The following is a 17,860-nucleotide window of genomic DNA, read 5'->3' as shown; positions in this document are numbered from 1 at the left end:
CAATTACGACATCTGTAAGAAAAAGTGAAAATTACGAGGCCAAAAAAGGGAAAACGGGTTCAAAAAAGGTCACACCGTCCGCTCAAATTATGGAGATTAGATAACTTTTGGGTATAAATCAAAGAGAGAACTAATGGATGTGTCGAGAATGAGAAAAATAGTATCCATCGGGATGTTTAGATGGATGCAGAAAAAACATCCATCGGTTTGCTTCTCCCTATTATTTTTACTTCCCCACCATCTTCAATTTCCTTCATCTTTCATTCCTTCGTCGACATCTCTCTTCATCTACATCTCATTCTCCGTCTTGCATAAAAAAGATGAGGCGGAACGATAATATCACGACCCGCACAGTGTTTCCTTCGCCGCCATCTCGTCATACCCACACTCACAAATGCCATGGTGAAGATGCTTTTCATATCACCATTGTTATTCTTCCTCTTATTTTTTCTAATCCCCGCCGCTGACAGTACCGTCCAACCCAATGTCACACTTTTGACTCTTGGAGATCTATGGGAGACTCGAGGAATGATAAGAACCCATCTATTCCCAACCAAGACTTCTACTGTGTATCCAGAGTTTGCAGCGATTCCGAGTAATCAGGGTGATGGAAGGATGCACTTAACACGATCCGCGTTAAATAAAGCTATTGAAAATGTGGCGGAGATGAATGGGGTTCTCATTCACTCTATCTGTTCCTACAGGTAAATTCTTCTATTGCTCCAGAACTTGCACTACGATTTTTATAGACATTTGAATGTAACATTCTATACACTGAATACTATGTTTGGGATTGGAAGAAGCGAAGTTCTGATAGACGCCAATATGACCGAAATGGAGCATAAGATGTCAGAAATGACGGATCGTCGAATTAAAGTGAACTTCATTTGTGTTGGAGCCAATAATGATACTTACAGGTAATCCTAAAGATATTTTATTGTCCCTAGGTTTCGAAAATGTTGCCTTCTTTAAAAATATTTCGAGTCAACAGTTTTTTTATTGACTGGTCAACTATATACCTGTCAACCTTTATTATCGTCAATTCAAATACCTCGTGATGGACATAGATTGGACACCGGCAAAACTTTTTCATTTCATAATCCAATATCCACCGCGGTGTTGTTTTTTTTCCAGCGCCGTTTGGCATCATTCACCCGATTTCGTCTGGCATTTTATTGTGGATTCGGGCCCGATAAGAGAGATTATTGAGAAAGATCGATTGCAGATGACACGTGGATACTATGCAGACTGCTTTCAGGTTCGAACTAGAGACAAGAATCAAACTAAACTGAAGACTACTTTTGTAGACATATCGAAATGATAACATCAGTAGAGCAATCATTATTTGGAGAAAGGGGTTTGGAAAAAAGTACCGTATCCAGTATGGAACAGAAGTTCATGAAATGCTGACGGATATGCAGAGAACTGACCTAGAACCAGTTCAATTTGCCAGCCTTCCAAGGTGAGGTGAGCAAAGAAAAAGAGTTCGAGGTGAGAAGAGACTCGGACATTTTACAGATTAGGCCAGAAAAGACCATTCCCCCGTTGGATTCTGTGGCATGGTGATGAGTTTACATGGGGTAATAGAACGATTCCAAGAGATTTGAGTAAGATGAATCACAACTGGGAAGCACTGAACTCTGTTATTGAGCACCGAGTGTGTTTAAGTTTTTGAGTTCTTTTTCAAAATCTCGAGTTTCAGATGCGAAGCTATGACATACCGTCAATTTCTATTCACATCCTTCGTGATAACAAAATGGAATATTCTGCGTCTTATGGATTTGCTGATATTCTACAGAGTATCCCAGTCAAAACAACTCACCGCTATCGAATCGCTTCTGTGAGCAAACTGATAACAGCAATGACAATTGGAGAACTTCTTGCTGATTACAAACATATTGACTTGCTCACTCCTGTATTTGGACCAGCTGGAGTACTGTCGGACGTCTGCTCACCGTGTCACCCATTCCTACTGCATGTGAGGATTATACATCTTCTGGAGCATTCTTCTGGTGCTTGGCCGCATACAAGCAAGTTCGAGTTTGATAGGATGGAACAGAATCAGACGGAATTTTTGATGAGAGTGGTTCAGAAAGAGTTCCCTATTCTATTCCCCGGTGGAAGACACATGTATTCAAATATTGGATACATTTTATTAGGAAGAATAATCGAGAAAGTGTCAGGAAGAAGTTACGAGGAATATGCGTTAGAAAAAGTTCTAAACCCTTTGGGAGTTAATGCAACCATTGGTAAAGAAGGCGACCCATTTGAAGAGGTATAAAGACAGATACTGACAGTTGACAACACGATTCTTATTTAGGTCACATATTATTCCCATGATAACGCAAATGCCTACACTTCTTGGAGCACACGTCGTCTGAATTCGGCTGCTGGTTGGGCAATGAAAGCAGAAGACGTTACAAAGGTATTCCACCATTTAGAAGAACACAAGCTACGAAGGTTCCGATGGATTATCACACCATCGGCTGTTCGATGGAACTATGGAAGAGGAGTTCAGTTAGGAAACGATGGAAGTCTGTATCATATTGGGTCCCTAGCAGGAACAGAAGCAATTGGTTACACGTGGCAGAATGTACAAGTTGCAATTCTAACGAATATTAGAGGAAAGGAACAGAATGAGCAGACGGGATGGATGGAAAAATTATGTAAGAGTATTGCAGACGGACGGTTTACGAGATGACGAGTACTTTTGTTTATTTTTTGTTGTTTTCTATGTATTTATAGATCTTGTATATAATAAAGTAGTGATATTGCACTCACCAAGTTTTTCCAAAGGATACAGTATGTCAAAGTAGTCTTCATAGAATTCAAGAAGCGGTATGACGCTATCAGCTATAAGTTCAGCAAAATCAATTTTCGAAGGATCACAGAACACTCGAGACTAAAATAGAAAAGTTTTGAATACTGTATACTTTTGAATTATTTACCTTGATGCCTCTTGAAGAAATTCTTTCAAGATACGGAAAATCAGAAACTGAAAATGCGAATAAATAAGTAGACATTGGAGGTGTTCGTTTGAATGTTGTCGTTGTCCAACCTCTGAAATTTCGGGGTTCTCTCATACTTCCCTTCAGATCCAAAAATTTATCTAACCCGTCTACTACAGTTGAGTTATCAATCATATTTGCAATTGCCGTTGTTCCAGTCGGATGAATTATCACAGTGTCGAATTGAGCCTTCACTTCAGGAATGTCAATACAAGGGAACACTTTTCGAGCTTCCGAATTTTGTAGATGAGTAGCCACCATGTGCCTGTAACTGTTTTTTGATGATACTTGGTTTTTTTGATCATTGTTGATGTTTGTGCAAATGGGAGACATGCACACTTCTGAAGAAGAAATGAATAATTCCAAGTCAGAAAAACGATGAGAGAGAAGGTGGAATGCTAAATGATGAAAAAGAAGTAGTACATGAAAACTTGATCTAGGTCTTAGAAGTTTGAAAATTGTGTTCTGGTGTCTAATGTCAGATTTGAGATGTATCGAATTGGTAACTGAACTTTTTGTTTTTACGGGAGTCATGTGAACCTAGAAAAATAATAATGTTTTCTGGACAAATTGTTTTGAGAGCAATCAAGTTTCATTATTTTCCTACCGTGTCTCATTCCCATATGTGTAGGGTACTGTGAATAGTCCAAGTGCACCATCTTGCTCCATGTGCCTTCGAAAGGCAATATCTAGTGTATAGTTCATTCCATGTATCATATCAGCAGCCAGATGTAGGTCAAGTACTTGAGGAAACCCTCGACCAACCTGAAATTCATTTTATTTTAGAGTGTGGGTGGAAGTCACGCAATTTCAGCCAACTGACTACTAACATGTTTAACGAAGATCTCTCTTCCAAACTCGTCTCGAACCATACATTCCCCGATGTGTTGTTCAGAATCCGAATGAAGAAGAACACGAGATCCACCACCAGATGTAAAATGAACTCGTACATGACCTTCGACGACGAAATTGTCCGAATCGTAGTTGACACTTCTGAATTTTTGTTAATTTGAAAGAAAAAGGGGGAAATGAGACTTACGGTTTCCATGGAAGGAATAGTTTTAGTTTTACTTCGTACAGTAAAGGGATATGATTCAGTGGAATTTGATAGCGATGATATTTATCATTGATATTCGTATAAAGAGGATCTTCAGTAGTTGCAGAAATATGTTCAGTTGTAGAGACAAATAATGTAGAATTGAGTATGGTAGATTCTGTGGGATGAGATGACGATACAGCACCCGGTATCATTGGAGAAGGAGTTGTAGGTATGATTGTCGTTGTCAAAGGAACAATCATTAGAAAATATATAAGTGCAAAGCTCATCGAGACAGCGACCACTCCGATTGCAAGAGGTCGAGCTGAACAACAAGGTGACTCTCTCTGCTCCGAAGTCACCGTCGTCGCCACCGCCGTCGTGGACGACGTCGACGCCGACGCGGTCACTGCGCCCGAAAATGGACGCATGCGACCTGGCTCAGAAGACGTCCCCCCGCGACGGCATTCCTCAAGTGCAAATGGCGCAATCACGAATTCTGCAAAAAAATAAATAAGAAGATGGAAGGATATTAAGGCCGTAATGAGTGTGCAACATTCGTGTAGTTTGTATTATTTTGTTAGAATGCTTATGACGAAAAGAGCAATGTGCTGAGTCATGAGGACTTTAAGAAAGTGCAAGTTTTTTTTCAGATGTGTTAGGAGGAATGTGCTGGATGTCTTCTAATAACTCCCGATTCCTATAACGGAACTTTGACCTTCATCACCTCAGCTCCTGTGAAAAGTTTTTAAAGCTGCTAACTAACAAAATGTGAGTCATGCTCTTTAGGTTGAAGAATTTTGAAAATCCTACAAGAATCGTCGGTAAAATTAAATCAAGAATTACCGTAAACACTTTTATAGAGAAGTCATCCTCAACTTTCAACTTTGAGCCAATTTATCTCGGTTCCTGTGAGATATTTTGAAAAGTGACGAACTAACAAAATATGTTCGATTATATAATTAACATTTTGTCAGTTGACCGCTTTTTGATATCTTCTACAGGTATAAAGATATATGGGCTCAAAGTCGGCCGGTTGGGAGCGTTATTAGAGTGTTTACGGTAATTTCCACAGACAAAAATGTATCTGCTCTAAAGATTTCATGGATAATACTGATAAAGATTCAGGATAACATGAGAGGAAGAAGATGTTGGCGACCTTATAACCTAGATATGAAGCATGTGAGTTTGGTAAAGAGCAAGAGATTAGTGATGAGTGTGAGTGATCAAACGGTTTCAGATCCTCACCCTGAAGTAGTGGACACGCCGAATCGGGAGTGTCCAGGAGGCAATATTCGAAGTATGTTGAAACGGCATTTCTGATTTCCAAAGGTCGTCCGTCAAACTTTTGGCGCATTCGGAGTATAACAGTAACACAAAAAATATGGATGATAGTTTTGAATCAATCAATCAGTGTGTATGAAAACGTGTACGTGTCTGGCTTTCCTATTATCGATATAGATGTTTCGACAATGGCTGGAGATGATGACACAGGGCGGGAAAAACGGAGATGAAGTGTGCTAACTTAATTCTGGGGGAGAGAGGGCGGAGCGAATTGAAATCGGAGGAGGCCAGAGGAAAATGAACAGAAAAAAAATGATTGGCCGGTTGCCAAGTGGGCAAAACTCCGCCCACTTTCACTCTCTGTCCACTCTACTTTACTCACTCCCCGCACACATGTTTTGAATTGAATCGAGACGGTTCAGGGCCGAAAAATCAGAGATTAAAAAAGATATATTAGGAAACAGGTATACATTGAAAAATAGAAATTCTCCTCGTTTTCAAGGTCTCAGCTGGACACTTCCTATTTTGACGAAAAGGAGGACCAATTGACTCTTTTCTCAATTTCTTTTCTGTTTTGCGTGGCAACAGACACTTGATAACTTTGATTAATAGCCGACCTCTAGTCAGAATCTTTCATCTATCTCTTTTTTTTCCTTATCATTCCCCAGAGAGAATAATTCTTCTGATTCTTCTGATCTTTATTATCTCATCAACAGTAAATCAAATCCGAACGGCTTCCCCGTTCTCATTTTTCTTATCACTTCTTTCTCTATATCTCTTCTTCTACTTCTAAATGTCTTTAAATAAAACATTAATTTTTGATTGATGGCTCCTTTTTCTTCTCAATCAAATGAAGATATCGATACATGTTTTACGAACTTGTGATCTTTTAAATCAGAGAAACCCAATAAAGGAGGGCAAATTACAATCGATTTTCTAACAAAACAATTCGATCATATGTTCAGCCGTATTATATTTTCAAGTGATATTTCAAAAGAAAAAAGATGAATCCCACGACATTTCATTCCATGGCATTTCTAATAAAGGATTCAGTAGATCATCATTTAATCCTGATCTAGCATCCACCCCCACCGCGGCAAATGAGATTCATTTGCTCATTTTCATTTTTGCTCACTAATCTTTTCAGATAATTTTTTTGTAAACTTCTTTAATCTCTTTTATCATTATTGCCGCTCACATGGAATGACTCCCAAGTGTTACCCTCGAAAAAAATCGAGACCTATATGGTTGGATAGAGCGTAAAAATTTATTTTAGATTCTAAACGGAATAGTTGGTAAAAAATTTCTTTTGGGAGATATGGTCCAAAAAGTACCAAAATTTTCAAAAAAAAATCGTAACTTTGTCAGTTTATGTCCGTTTGTTGAAATTTAAAAAACATTAGATAGACAATTGATTGAACATTTGAGAATAAATTTTTAAATTTTTTTCCTAATGATTGGTTTATTGATTTTTTGAAAAAATCAAAAAATTTTTCAATATCTCAAAAATCCTAGGTTAACTTTTTTTTCTCATTATAACCATTGAATTCAGCACATTTGATTTACTATAGAAAAATATCAATACCCCGGGGGAAATCATGCTCACACAATTTATGCAAAAAAATATCGATTTTTGGCACTTGGCTTCTTTGAATTCGTTGTCCTCGGCGGCCGGTATGGTGAGGGGCATACTTGTTTTTGTGATTTTTACTTGCGTATGGTTTGCCTAAAATGTTTGAAATAGAATCCTGCGACATACAAAGTCAATTTTTCAAATGCCGTACCATTTCTTAAAATCATCATCTTGAAAAAAGCAAAATTTTGACATGTGACAGGGCACATCTATAGTTAAACTTGATAGAAACTGCCAAACTTATTTTTTAACATAATCTTATCAACGGCTTGAACAGAATTTGTATTTAGGCCCTAGAATCAAAAATATTTACGATTTTCCGAGCCTGACCCCTATTTTTGGTAGTTTTGGAATTGTGACAGGGCACATCTATAGTTGTACTTGACGGAAACAGCTAAACTTTTTTCTAAACATAATCAGAAAAACGTAATCTTATCAACGGCTTGAACAGAATTTTAAATTAGCCCCTAAAAATAAAAATATTCACTGATGACGGGACACCTTTTGTTTTTGATCATAACTTGAGAACGAAAAAAAATATCAAAAAACTGGTAACTCCATTCGATTTAAAATGAAACAATAACATAGAAAAAGTGAAATCAACTTGGTCCCTGTGGTAAAAGTAGGTTAAATGAACGATTTTCGAAAGATATCCTTCCAGCTTCGGACAGCCGAAATCGACCTTTTTCCATTTCACCTATTTTCACGATGTGAAACAAGCCAATAACATTTGTCTAATAGTATTTTTTAATTTTAAATCGAATGGCGTTAACAGTTTTTCGATATTTTTCTTCGTTCTCAAGTTATGATCCAAAACAAAAAGTGTCCCATCATCAGTGAATATTTATATTTTTAGGGCCTAATTTAAAGTTCTGTTCAAGCCGTTGATAAGATTTTGTCATTTTAATCATGTTTAAACAAGAGCCTGGCTATTTCCATCAAGATTAACTATAGATGTGCCCTGTCACATGTCACACTTCACCAAAAATAGGGGTCAGGCTCGGAAAATCGTAAATATTTTTGATTCTAGGGCCTAAATACAAATTCTGTTCAAGCCGTTGATAAGATTATGTTCTTTTGATTATGTTAAAGAATAAGTTTGGCAGTTTCTATCAAGTTTAACTATAGATGTGCCCTGTCACATGTCAAAATTTTGTTTTTTTCAAGATGATGATTTTAAGAAATGGTACGGCATTTGAAAAATTGACTTTGTATGTTGCAGGATTCTATTTCAAAAATTTAGGCAAACCATACGCAAGTAAAAATCACAAAAACAAGTATGCCCCTCACCATACCGGCCGCCGAGGGCAACGAATTCAAAGAAGCCAAGTGCCAAAAATCGATATTTTTTGGCATAACTTGTGTGAGCATGATTTCCCCCGGGGTATTGATATGTTTCTATAGTAAATCAAATGTGCTGAATTCAATGGTCATAATGAGATTTTTTTCAGGGTAACACTTGGGAGTCATTCCATGTCAGTTATCTTGAAAATTGTTTTGGTATCACTTATCCCAGGATGTGTTTTTTTTTTCGAAATAAATATTTTTACATGTATGACTTTTTTTTAAATGCTTAATGATCAGTGACTCAATGAACTCATGTGCCAGACAGCTCTAAAAATTTACAGTTTTTCAACTGATAAGAGTCACCCTACCAGAGTCAGCCTGATACATCCGCTTCCTTATTCGGAATATTCGAAATTTTAAATCTCGACAAGTGTCAACAGACATCGCGGCACATCAACTGGACAGCGGAAACGATTTGATCTGACAGTTATTGTATACAGTAGTGGGTTAAAGATGAGACATAGAGAGAGGTGATGAAGAGGAAGAAAATTGGTGATGATATAGTTGTTCAACACGTGGAAGATGTCGAGTGAAACACTAGTAGGATGATCAATTGATAACAGTAGACATGACTGAGAAAGTACAAAATACATGTTTAGAAGAAACATGAATAATGCTAGATGTTTTCTTATCGTTTGAAAGTTACATGTTTCAGGTATGATATCAAATGATAGAGATTTGTTTAGGGAGCTGGGTAAATTTGAAAAATTGCATCAGAAAATGAGATGTGTCCTGAATATCATAGTCTGGACAAGGAATATCAAAAGCAGAGTAAAAGCTTCCAGGACCACTTCTTGCAAATAGAGCAATTTATTGAAATAATGGATAGAAATTGAATTGCATCCAAGCTCCAAAATCAATTAGAATCTCTGCTTTCCGGAATCAAGCAATCCCCAAAAAGCCTATCTCGACAGCAGCGTCACATATGGTTAAGCGTCGTGAGAAGATGAGAGTATTCCAGAGGAACAAAATGAGGAAAACTTTCTTTATGGAGAAGAAGGATTGTTGACTCAAAAGAAGAAAAAGAAAACTAGATGAAAGAATTCTGAAAGAGAATCATCGAGGATCCTGAATCGAGACAAAGGACATGGTGAGAAAACAAATGGGCAGTCTGTGTGAATTTTCAAAAAAACGAATATGACGATGAAGCTGGAAGAAAGAAAGGGACTCTTCTTTTCTTGGGTTTCCCAGTCTTCTCACTTCATCATCACCTCATTATAAGCATTCCTTGCAGTTTATTCATGGAAAATTAACGACCGAGATGCCCCCTTCCGTTGGGTGCTCAAAACTCGTTTTGTCGCTGGGTTTTTGCATACAAATTGATAGAAAAAAGGAAAAGGGGCACAGCGGGGGGAGGGAATGAGAACGATTAGAATTGGACTCTTCTGCAACATGTCGTCGTTGACTCATCAAATGTTTCTGCAAAAAAAATAGTTCATGGTGAGCACTATTAAGTTGACAAAAACTGAAAAAAACGTCTGAAACAAAGTTTTCTTCTGACGTAAAAGTCACATACAAGAGAAAAGACAATCATCTGAAAATCTCAAACATTCATAGTTTGAAAAAATCCCGTTGAAAAATCAGATATCCGATTTTCCGACTACGTATTTGGTTGGAATCATGTCTCGAAATGTTGGGACCATTTTCGGAACATCGGAAGTCCGTTTGGGCCGGCGGACTTTTTTTTCCATTTCTCCCATTTTCTTCATTATTTCAATATGTTCTTCTTGCTCCTCACTCCCAACTTTTCTCACTTTTTATTTTATTTATAACATATTTTTTATTCCAGAAGAATAGATCAAGTGTCCGTTTACTGAAACTTCTGGAAACAATTTTTCTCGGTTCTTTTTTTTCAATTTTCAGCAACCAATAAGAGTTTCGAATTGTTTTCACTTCTTATTCTCACCAGTTGAATATTTTAACTATCATTAATTACGTGATCTTTCCTGGCTTCCGAACATGTTCTATTCATCCACATATTGAAATGTGTATCTTTGTCTATTAAGAACGTCTGACATTGTGTGTCCATTTTAATTACTATTTTCCAATCGAGTAGTTATCCTAGTCAACTTTTCTACGAACTGGTGTGTCGGGAACATTTACTTTGTGATCAATTTGTCTTGAATTTCGTTCTAGCAAACTGTTTTCAGTAATTCTCAAAATGGAGTCGGCACCTGTTACTAAACAACAGAAACGTGACGGTTTCGTCCAATCGGTTTGTGGTAAATTTTGAAGCGGTTTTAATTTTGTCATTTTTTAGAAATTTGAAAAAGTAAGAAGCTGGAGCAATTGAAGGAATAAGCGGGTCTTGATTGGCCGCAATCTGAATCGGCGAAGGCGTATGAAGAGTTGTCTACAGGATGGAGAAAGAGGACGACGGCGGAGAAGGTTCGATTTTCCATGATCTATCAAATACTCAGAGTCTGAAAAATTTGACAGAAATTGATTTCTTATTCGATTGTCGAAACAAAAATAATTGTTCTAGGTTTTTCATAATTTCAGAATGAAAGGCAACGCCAGAAGAAAGCCCCAGAGAAATGTGGATGGAGAGAAGAAGAAAAATGGGGGAAATGGTTAACCAAGCTGGAAGAGAAGAACGAGTTGAGGTAAAGATGAGAATTGAGTAGAAAAGTGATTCTTAGAACTGAAGCCTGAAATATGATATTCTGAAAATCTGTTTTTTTCCAATATTGGTTTCTCGTTTTCTTTTGGTGTTTCTGGGCTTTCACAATTTTTCGAATATGAGTATCTTGAATTCTGCCATGTCGAGATTTTAACATTATATTTAAACTTTTCAGAGGGGCATTGGAAGTGCAATCGTTGAAGATTCTGGCGAGGGAGAAGGATGGGCCGCTGTAAGCAAGTGGATTGGGTCCACAATCAGTATGGATAAAATTGATGGACCAGGCAAAAAGGTTAGTACTCAACTATAAAAAATTAGTTTAGAATAGGAAAAATAAGTATAGAAATATAAAAAGCGTTCTGATTTTCAGGATGGAGGCCCAGATTCTCCTGAAATTGCACTTCTCAATCCAATCTTCGAGCTGTCACGCAAGGTAATAGGACAGTCTCTGAATCTTTTCTTGATCTGTGCAAAATTCGTCTAAAAATAAGAATCTGCAGAAGAATTTGGTTCGTGAAGTTCGAATTTGAGAGATTTTAAACTGTGGTTCTTGATATTTTAGATTCATGCAAACTCCACATTTTCAGCAGTTCCTTTTCAAAAATGTAAATTTTTCAGGTGACATATGTTCACAAAGCCTGCGATGGGGAGTTCTACAAAAAGAACGATCGGTTTATTGAGAAAGAATTGGGAAAGAAAAGGAACAGGGAAAGGTGAAGAAAGTGGGTTGCCCAAACGAGGGCGTCCATGCATCGGAGAAACCCTCGTGAGTTTTCTTTAAAGTTGATTGATATTTCCCATCTTCAAATGTGAAGAAAAATATAACTTAAACCGAAAAAAATCTTTATCAGATTTCTCATTTTTTCAGGATGAGAGACGAGATGAGGTTGAGAAAGTGGTGGTAAGAAGTACGGTAAATTTTGGATTCTCAGAAAGCGAGTCTAAAGTTTTATGTTTCTGAAATCCAGAAGTTTTAAGATTCTCAACCATTTTGAAAATATGCTCGGAAAAAAATTGATTTTCAGCTTGACCACCAAGATTGCGACTGCAAGAACTGCTACGCCCTCTTCGAGCATCCATTGGGCCATCGAGACTGCCCAATGATCAAAAAGCGGGTCTCATTCGCAAAGGAAGTTGCTCCAACAGGATCTGTGCCAACTGAAGCTTTGCTGTTGGAGTTCGAAAAAGTAAATACTCTAACCACGAGATCGCAACTTCAAAGTTTGAAATCAGTAATTATATAGATTCGATAAGTTTGAAAATAATATCAAAAATCCCCAAAAATATTACTTCAACAATATCTCATTTGAAAGTACTAAAACTTATGAAATACTCACAAACCCCTTTAAAATCATTCTTCGAAATTTGGCTTTTTCAGGGGCTGCTCGGACAACTCGACCTGCAAGAATTTTTGGAAGAGCAAAAGAATCAGAAGCAAGAGGAAAAGGTGAAATTCTTGGAAAAGGAGGTGGCGAAGTTGAAGAAGGCATTGGATGGCTGACATTGCCAGAGGCCCAGAGTTGATGGAATCGAAGAATGAATTTTCATCGTCTTGGTTTTTCTTCTTTTTTTTCCAAACCCCCTAATGTCCTCTTCCTCCTTATTGTCTATTCAATAAAACGTGGGCACGCCGCAGGTTGCAAAGTGACACCCCTTTTTGGAACGCGTTCCCTTTTCCCTCTTCTCACGCGTTTCATAAAGGGGCGTGTCACTTTGCAACCTGCGGCGCGCCCACGTTTTATTGAATAGACAATAGATGTATGGTTACGTGTCAGTTTTATTTTTAATTTACACGGTGAATTTTCCGGAACGTTTTTCAAAATGAATTTTTTCGCGCTCTTTTCCTTTTTGGTCGCAATTTCGCTGTGTATTTAGCGACTCAGTAATTCATTTTTCAGCATGCGCGTCGATACTCAGAGCGCGTAACTACAGTATTCGCGTTAGAGCGCATTTACTTTAGAAAATTCACCGTGATTTAGCAAAGTACAAAAATAAAGAGCTCTGAAAATTGTTTCCAGAAGAAGGAGAAAATATAAAAAAAGAGAAAATGTGAACAAAAATCAATGGATAAGATTTAAAGTCAGTTCAAAAAAAAAAGAAAGAAAATGACGATGAAGTTCAAAGAAAGAAAGAGAATCTTCTTTTCTTGGGTGTCTCAATTTAAGCTTCTCACTTCGTTATCTCTTCATTATAAGCATCCTTCGCATTTTATTCATGGGAAATAATCAAATTTTCTCCAAAAAAAGAGTCATTGGACAGCACTATTAAAATGACAGAATCTGAAAAAAGTCTGAAATAAATAATCATTTACACAGTAAACAGAATTGTTCAATTGTGAATGTGTGATCCTCTACTTATTTGGGTTCTCCATCTTGTAGTTTTCTTCTGTCGTAAAAGTCATCTATAAGAGAAAATACAAACATCTGAAAACCTGAAACATTCATGTGAACATAACTACCATGTTCAATCGTGATTTACCCAGAACAACCTTATCAAACTAAGAGCTTGACAACATGTTTATATCTATCAAGGGAATCAAGATAATTGAGCTCAAAGTTGACGGGTTGGGTGGGCTTCATCTGCCCATCATCGTTTTTCCACCGTCCGAAGATCTTTCAGTAATGTGTTTCGTGCACTGTGTAACAATGAGCACACACAGGGAGATGCTCTCTCCGAGATCTTTTAGTGCTCCTCTCTTTACCATCTCTTCCTCCACATTGTTTCCACGATGCCCTCCCCAAATGTTACAACATCACAGATATGCCATTGCGCAACGAGATTTTTATCCTCTCGTGCTGATACACACAGAGAGAAATGATGGAAGAAAGACCAGATGAGGGCGATCTCAAAAAGTCCGGGCGGTCCGAAAGAAACATGCAAAACAAAGAGAAGACGGTGGTCATATCGAGAATGGTTGCTTGCTCGTGGGATAAGCACTATCGCATGCGGTCATGCTTCGCGGCGATGACCTCTAGTTTTGATAAGTGCAGAAGCACACAACACTTTTGTCGGCAATTTCTTCAGAAAGAAATATTTACCAACTTTGAAATATTTAGAGCAGTTGAAAACTATCCTTTCTTTCATAATTTCTTCAGGAATTTCCAATCTTTGAAGGAGGACTCCGGCCAAAACTTTTTGGTGACGACTATGGATGGAGTCTCCTTTTAAACTTGTATAAATGACAACAATAAATGTTTCATAAATGCTAAAATTTGAAGCAGAAACCCCACCATTTCTGCGGAAAACAATCTCGACACACAAAACGTCTGAAATTGCAGACACGCTTTCCGGAGAAATAATCATGACTCAAGTTTTTAGGTGTTCCCGGAATGCTTTACAAACTTCGTGGACAATCAATTCTTATGCTTTCAGTTAAAAGTCGCCTACGCTCCCTCCTCTCCTCGTTTTTCAAAAAAGATTTGTGTTTTCTTCCTATCAGTTCGCCCCCACCTCCGCTGCATGTTGTGTAAACAGATGATTTTTCTTCGCTGTGGGAATAAGATGAAGAGAAGAAGCATCAAAATGTGTGCTCTCTACGAGTCGAGCAGTATCTTGACGAACGTTGCGATTCTCGGAAATCGCACCGCGCCCACTCAAATATCTCTCTTGCTACTTGATGAGTCTTGAGGATCGTAAGTGTTTCACACGTTCTTATGAAGTATGTTCAACTTCAGAAAAAGAATGAAAACGATGAAGTTCAATTTTAAAATTTTTATTCACACCCGCAAATGAGAAAAAAAGGCGATGAAGACAGAAATGGGTGGTTTTTCAATTTTTTGGGAAGTAGACAAGGTGGTTTCTTGCTGAACAAAATATTGTACAAGCAAGACACGAAAGCTTGTGGTGGTGATGGAATTGAACTTGAATAAGCAAGTTGGTGGTATTCTGCGCTTAGAAGCACTTGCGGTGGACGATGGATGGGCCGGACTCGTCGTACTCTTGCTTGGAGATCCACATCTGTTGGAAGGTGGAGAGGGAGGCGAGGATAGATCCTCCGATCCAGACGGAGTACTTGCGCTCTGGTGGGGCGATGATCTTAATCTTCATGGTTCTGAAAAAAAGAATCCGTTAAGTAAAGTTCGAACAGCAGCTATAGAAAACTTACGATGGGGCAAGAGCGGTGATTTCCTTTTGCATGCGGTCAGCGATTCCTGGGTACATGGTGGTTCCTCCAGAGAGAACGGTGTTGGCGTACAAGTCCTTACGGATATCAATGTCGCACTTCATGATCGAGTTGTAAGAAGTCTCGTGGATTCCGGCGGACTCCATACCCAAGAAGGATGGCTGTAAGAAAGTTAAGGTTGTCTGATGTTTAGAACGTAGAAACAGCTTACCTGGAAGAGAGCCTCTGGGCAACGGAAGCGTTCGTTTCCGACGGTGATGACCTGTCCGTCAGGAAGCTCATAGGACTTCTCAAGGGAAGAGGAAGAAGCAGCGGTGGCCATTTCTTGCTCGAAGTCGAGGGCGACATAGCAGAGCTTCTCCTTGATGTCACGAACAATTTCACGCTCAGCGGTGGTGGTGAAAGAGTAACCGCGCTCGGTGAGGATCTTCATGAGGTAGTCAGTAAGATCACGTCCGGCCAAATCAAGACGGAGGATGGCGTGTGGGAGAGCGTATCCTTCGTAGATTGGGACAGTGTGGGTGACACCATCTCCAGAGTCGAGGACGACTCCGGTGGTACGTCCGGAAGCGTAAAGGGAGAGGACGGCTTGGATGGCGACGTACATGGCTGGGGTGTTGAAGGTCTCGAACATGATTTGGGTCATCTTTTCACGGTTAGCCTTTGGGTTAAGTGGGGCTTCGGTGAGGAGGACTGGGTGCTCTTCTGGGGCAACACGAAGCTCGTTGTAGAAGGTGTGGTGCCAGATCTTCTCCATATCATCCCAGTTGGTGACGATTCCGTGCTCAATTGGGTACTTCAAGGTGAGGATACCTGGAAGAGAACAAATGAAAATAAAGTCTTCGCTTCAAAATAGTTACCTCTCTTGGATTGGGCCTCGTCTCCGACGTACGAGTCCTTCTGTCCCATACCGACCATGACTCCTTGATGACGTGGTCTTCCGACGATGGATGGGAACACGGCGCGTGGAGCGTCGTCTCCTGCGAATCCGGCTTTGCACATTCCGGATCCATTGTCCACAACAAGAGCGGCAACCTCGTCGTCACACATTCTGATTAGTTTTTAATGTACCTGAAAATGGAATGTGTTATTTAACCTGGGAAAATCTGGAAATTAATCGGATGAAAAATAAAGAGAAACATAAAATGAATAGTCTTTATGAAAAGTAACCTAGAGTAGATGTATATATATATTGAAAAATCTTGTAGGCGGAGGCTAAATAAAAGAAATCAAACATGGTCTGACTAACGTTTCCTATGACTCACTCTCTCGATCATTGGAAGGTGATTCTTAGTTTTCTATTGTTTTTAACGAAAAGTTCTATAAAAAGTGTTCAAGTTTGATGTTATTAGTAAGAATGGTAGAGGAGAGAAATATATTTTGAGAGCAAAAGGAGAAAAAAAGTTATAGCATGTAGTAGTTGTGAGAGAAGAGAAAATGTTGAGATGGCTGAGCTCTGTGACTCGGAACCGGGGCTTTTATACTGTGCCATGAAAGACGATTCTGCGTATTGCATTCACTGACTACACAACTATCTAGAGATGATGGTTTAACAGTAGGACGCAGACATTCGCGGGAGAAGTCTCCTCCCATAAACTCCCTCTTTTTCTCAACGGGAGCATCTTTCTTGCCAAGTTCTACGTATTGGCCAGAGCTCAAAACGCCCTCCCTATCTTTTCTCGTCGTGGTCTCTATGCCTCTTTACAATATCTCGTTGATCGGACCGATTGCGAAGGCGAGGAGTCCGCGGAAAAGAAGGTGAGAAGAAAGATGCGGCGGGTTTTTTGTCAGACGAGAACTGATGGCAGGGTTGTAAGAAAACAAAAATACCCCATGAAGAAAAGCAATGGAAAAATGGAAGATGTGTGAAAAAAACATTGTTGACCGCCAAATTCAGATATTACAGAGCTGGTTCAAGCCGTATAGATAGATAACAGAGGCATCCAAACTGAAAAATGACTGAAAATATCTAAATTTCTAAACTAAGTCTTTTCGAAAATAAAAATTGAATAAAAGTGATATTACTCTCGTCCGAAATCAATGCACGTTGCGGCCGAAAATTTACTCAAAATCGCATCGTCGGTCGCACAGCGAAAAAACAAATTGATGCATGCGCCTTTAAATACCGTACCTCGGACGTTTTTTATTTTGGGCCCTATTTGGCTGTTTTTCTCTATTTTATAAGAAAAATAAATTAAAGATTTATAAGAATTACACAAAATTAGACAGAAACAAGCGAAAAAATGAGAGAAATTTGAGAAAATTCGATAAATGTTGAGGTACTGTATTAAAGGCGCATGCAATAATTTCAAAAATACAGTAAGGTTCTCTCTGTGGGAGCTAAGCTCCGCCCACCGTTGTTTTCTCGGCCGCAACGTGCATTGATTTCGGACAAGAGTAATATTTCGATTATATGGGACATTTGAAATCCAATGGGAAGTGAAAAGGAGGATGGCAATGATTTACATGACTTTCTATGCAAAACTTCTTCAATGTGGCTTCTATTCGATTTTGAGAGGGGGGGGGCAGAATCAAGCAATTCTCCAATTAATTTCATTAATTCGAACTGAGCATTGTCTTCTGACCAAATGCATCAATTAGAAGAGTGCTCGCAAATGGCCTCGAAGCGCGCTAATGCGAACACATGTGTGTTTGAAATTTTACTTTATGGTGGACACAATGACGACATATGCTTCTTATTCCGGATACCCATACGTCCGCATTTTCAATCCCAAGAAATCGCATACCGATATTTGAATATTTTCCAAATTAAGTTGCGCGGCCTGTCTAAATTTTTTCTTCTCCC

At 38.7% G+C, this 17,860-nt stretch overlaps 4 protein-coding genes across 4 annotated transcripts; 2 read left to right on the top strand and 2 right to left on the bottom strand.

Moving 5' to 3' along the window:
* Nucleotides 1-148: 148 nt before the first annotated feature.
* On the top strand, nt 149-2,701 carry Cbr-lact-8 (the record flags this gene model as incomplete). Its single annotated transcript, XM_002636381.2, has 8 exons — nt 149-209; nt 326-704; nt 750-917; nt 1,135-1,258; nt 1,308-1,462; nt 1,519-1,657; nt 1,703-2,275; nt 2,321-2,701. The coding sequence occupies 8 exons, from the start codon at nt 149-151 to the stop codon at nt 2,699-2,701; spliced, it is 1,980 nt and encodes a 659-aa protein (XP_002636427.2).
* Nucleotides 2,702-2,885: 184 nt separating this feature from the next.
* On the bottom strand, nt 2,886-5,401 carry CBG23086 (the record flags this gene model as incomplete). The annotated part of the gene is made up of 6 exons (XM_002636382.2): nt 2,886-3,060; nt 3,115-3,273; nt 3,616-3,773; nt 3,839-4,001; nt 4,048-4,543; nt 5,293-5,401. 6 exons carry the CDS (start codon nt 5,399-5,401, stop codon nt 2,886-2,888), a joined length of 1,260 nt encoding a protein of 419 aa, XP_002636428.2.
* Nucleotides 5,402-10,469: 5,068 nt separating this feature from the next.
* Nucleotides 10,470-12,432, top strand: CBG27066 (the record flags this gene model as incomplete). Its single annotated transcript, XM_045237557.1, has 5 exons — nt 10,470-10,523; nt 11,107-11,223; nt 11,302-11,364; nt 11,957-12,118; nt 12,310-12,432. 5 exons carry the CDS (start codon nt 10,470-10,472, stop codon nt 12,430-12,432), a joined length of 519 nt encoding a protein of 172 aa, XP_045100617.1.
* A 2,390-nt stretch (nt 12,433-14,822) lies between these two features.
* Nucleotides 14,823-16,104, bottom strand: CBG23090 (the record flags this gene model as incomplete). Its single annotated transcript, XM_002636383.1, has 4 exons — nt 14,823-14,982; nt 15,037-15,215; nt 15,266-15,867; nt 15,915-16,104. The coding sequence occupies 4 exons, from the start codon at nt 16,102-16,104 to the stop codon at nt 14,823-14,825; spliced, it is 1,131 nt and encodes a 376-aa protein (XP_002636429.1).
* Between the last annotated feature and the right edge of the window lie 1,756 nt (nt 16,105-17,860).

Source organism: Caenorhabditis briggsae (assembly GCF_000004555.2).
Source record: "Caenorhabditis briggsae complete genome, chrV, whole genome shotgun sequence".
NCBI classification, from domain to species: Eukaryota; Metazoa; Nematoda; class Chromadorea; order Rhabditida; family Rhabditidae; genus Caenorhabditis; species Caenorhabditis briggsae.
This window is presented reverse-complemented; position numbering and strand designations above follow the sequence as displayed.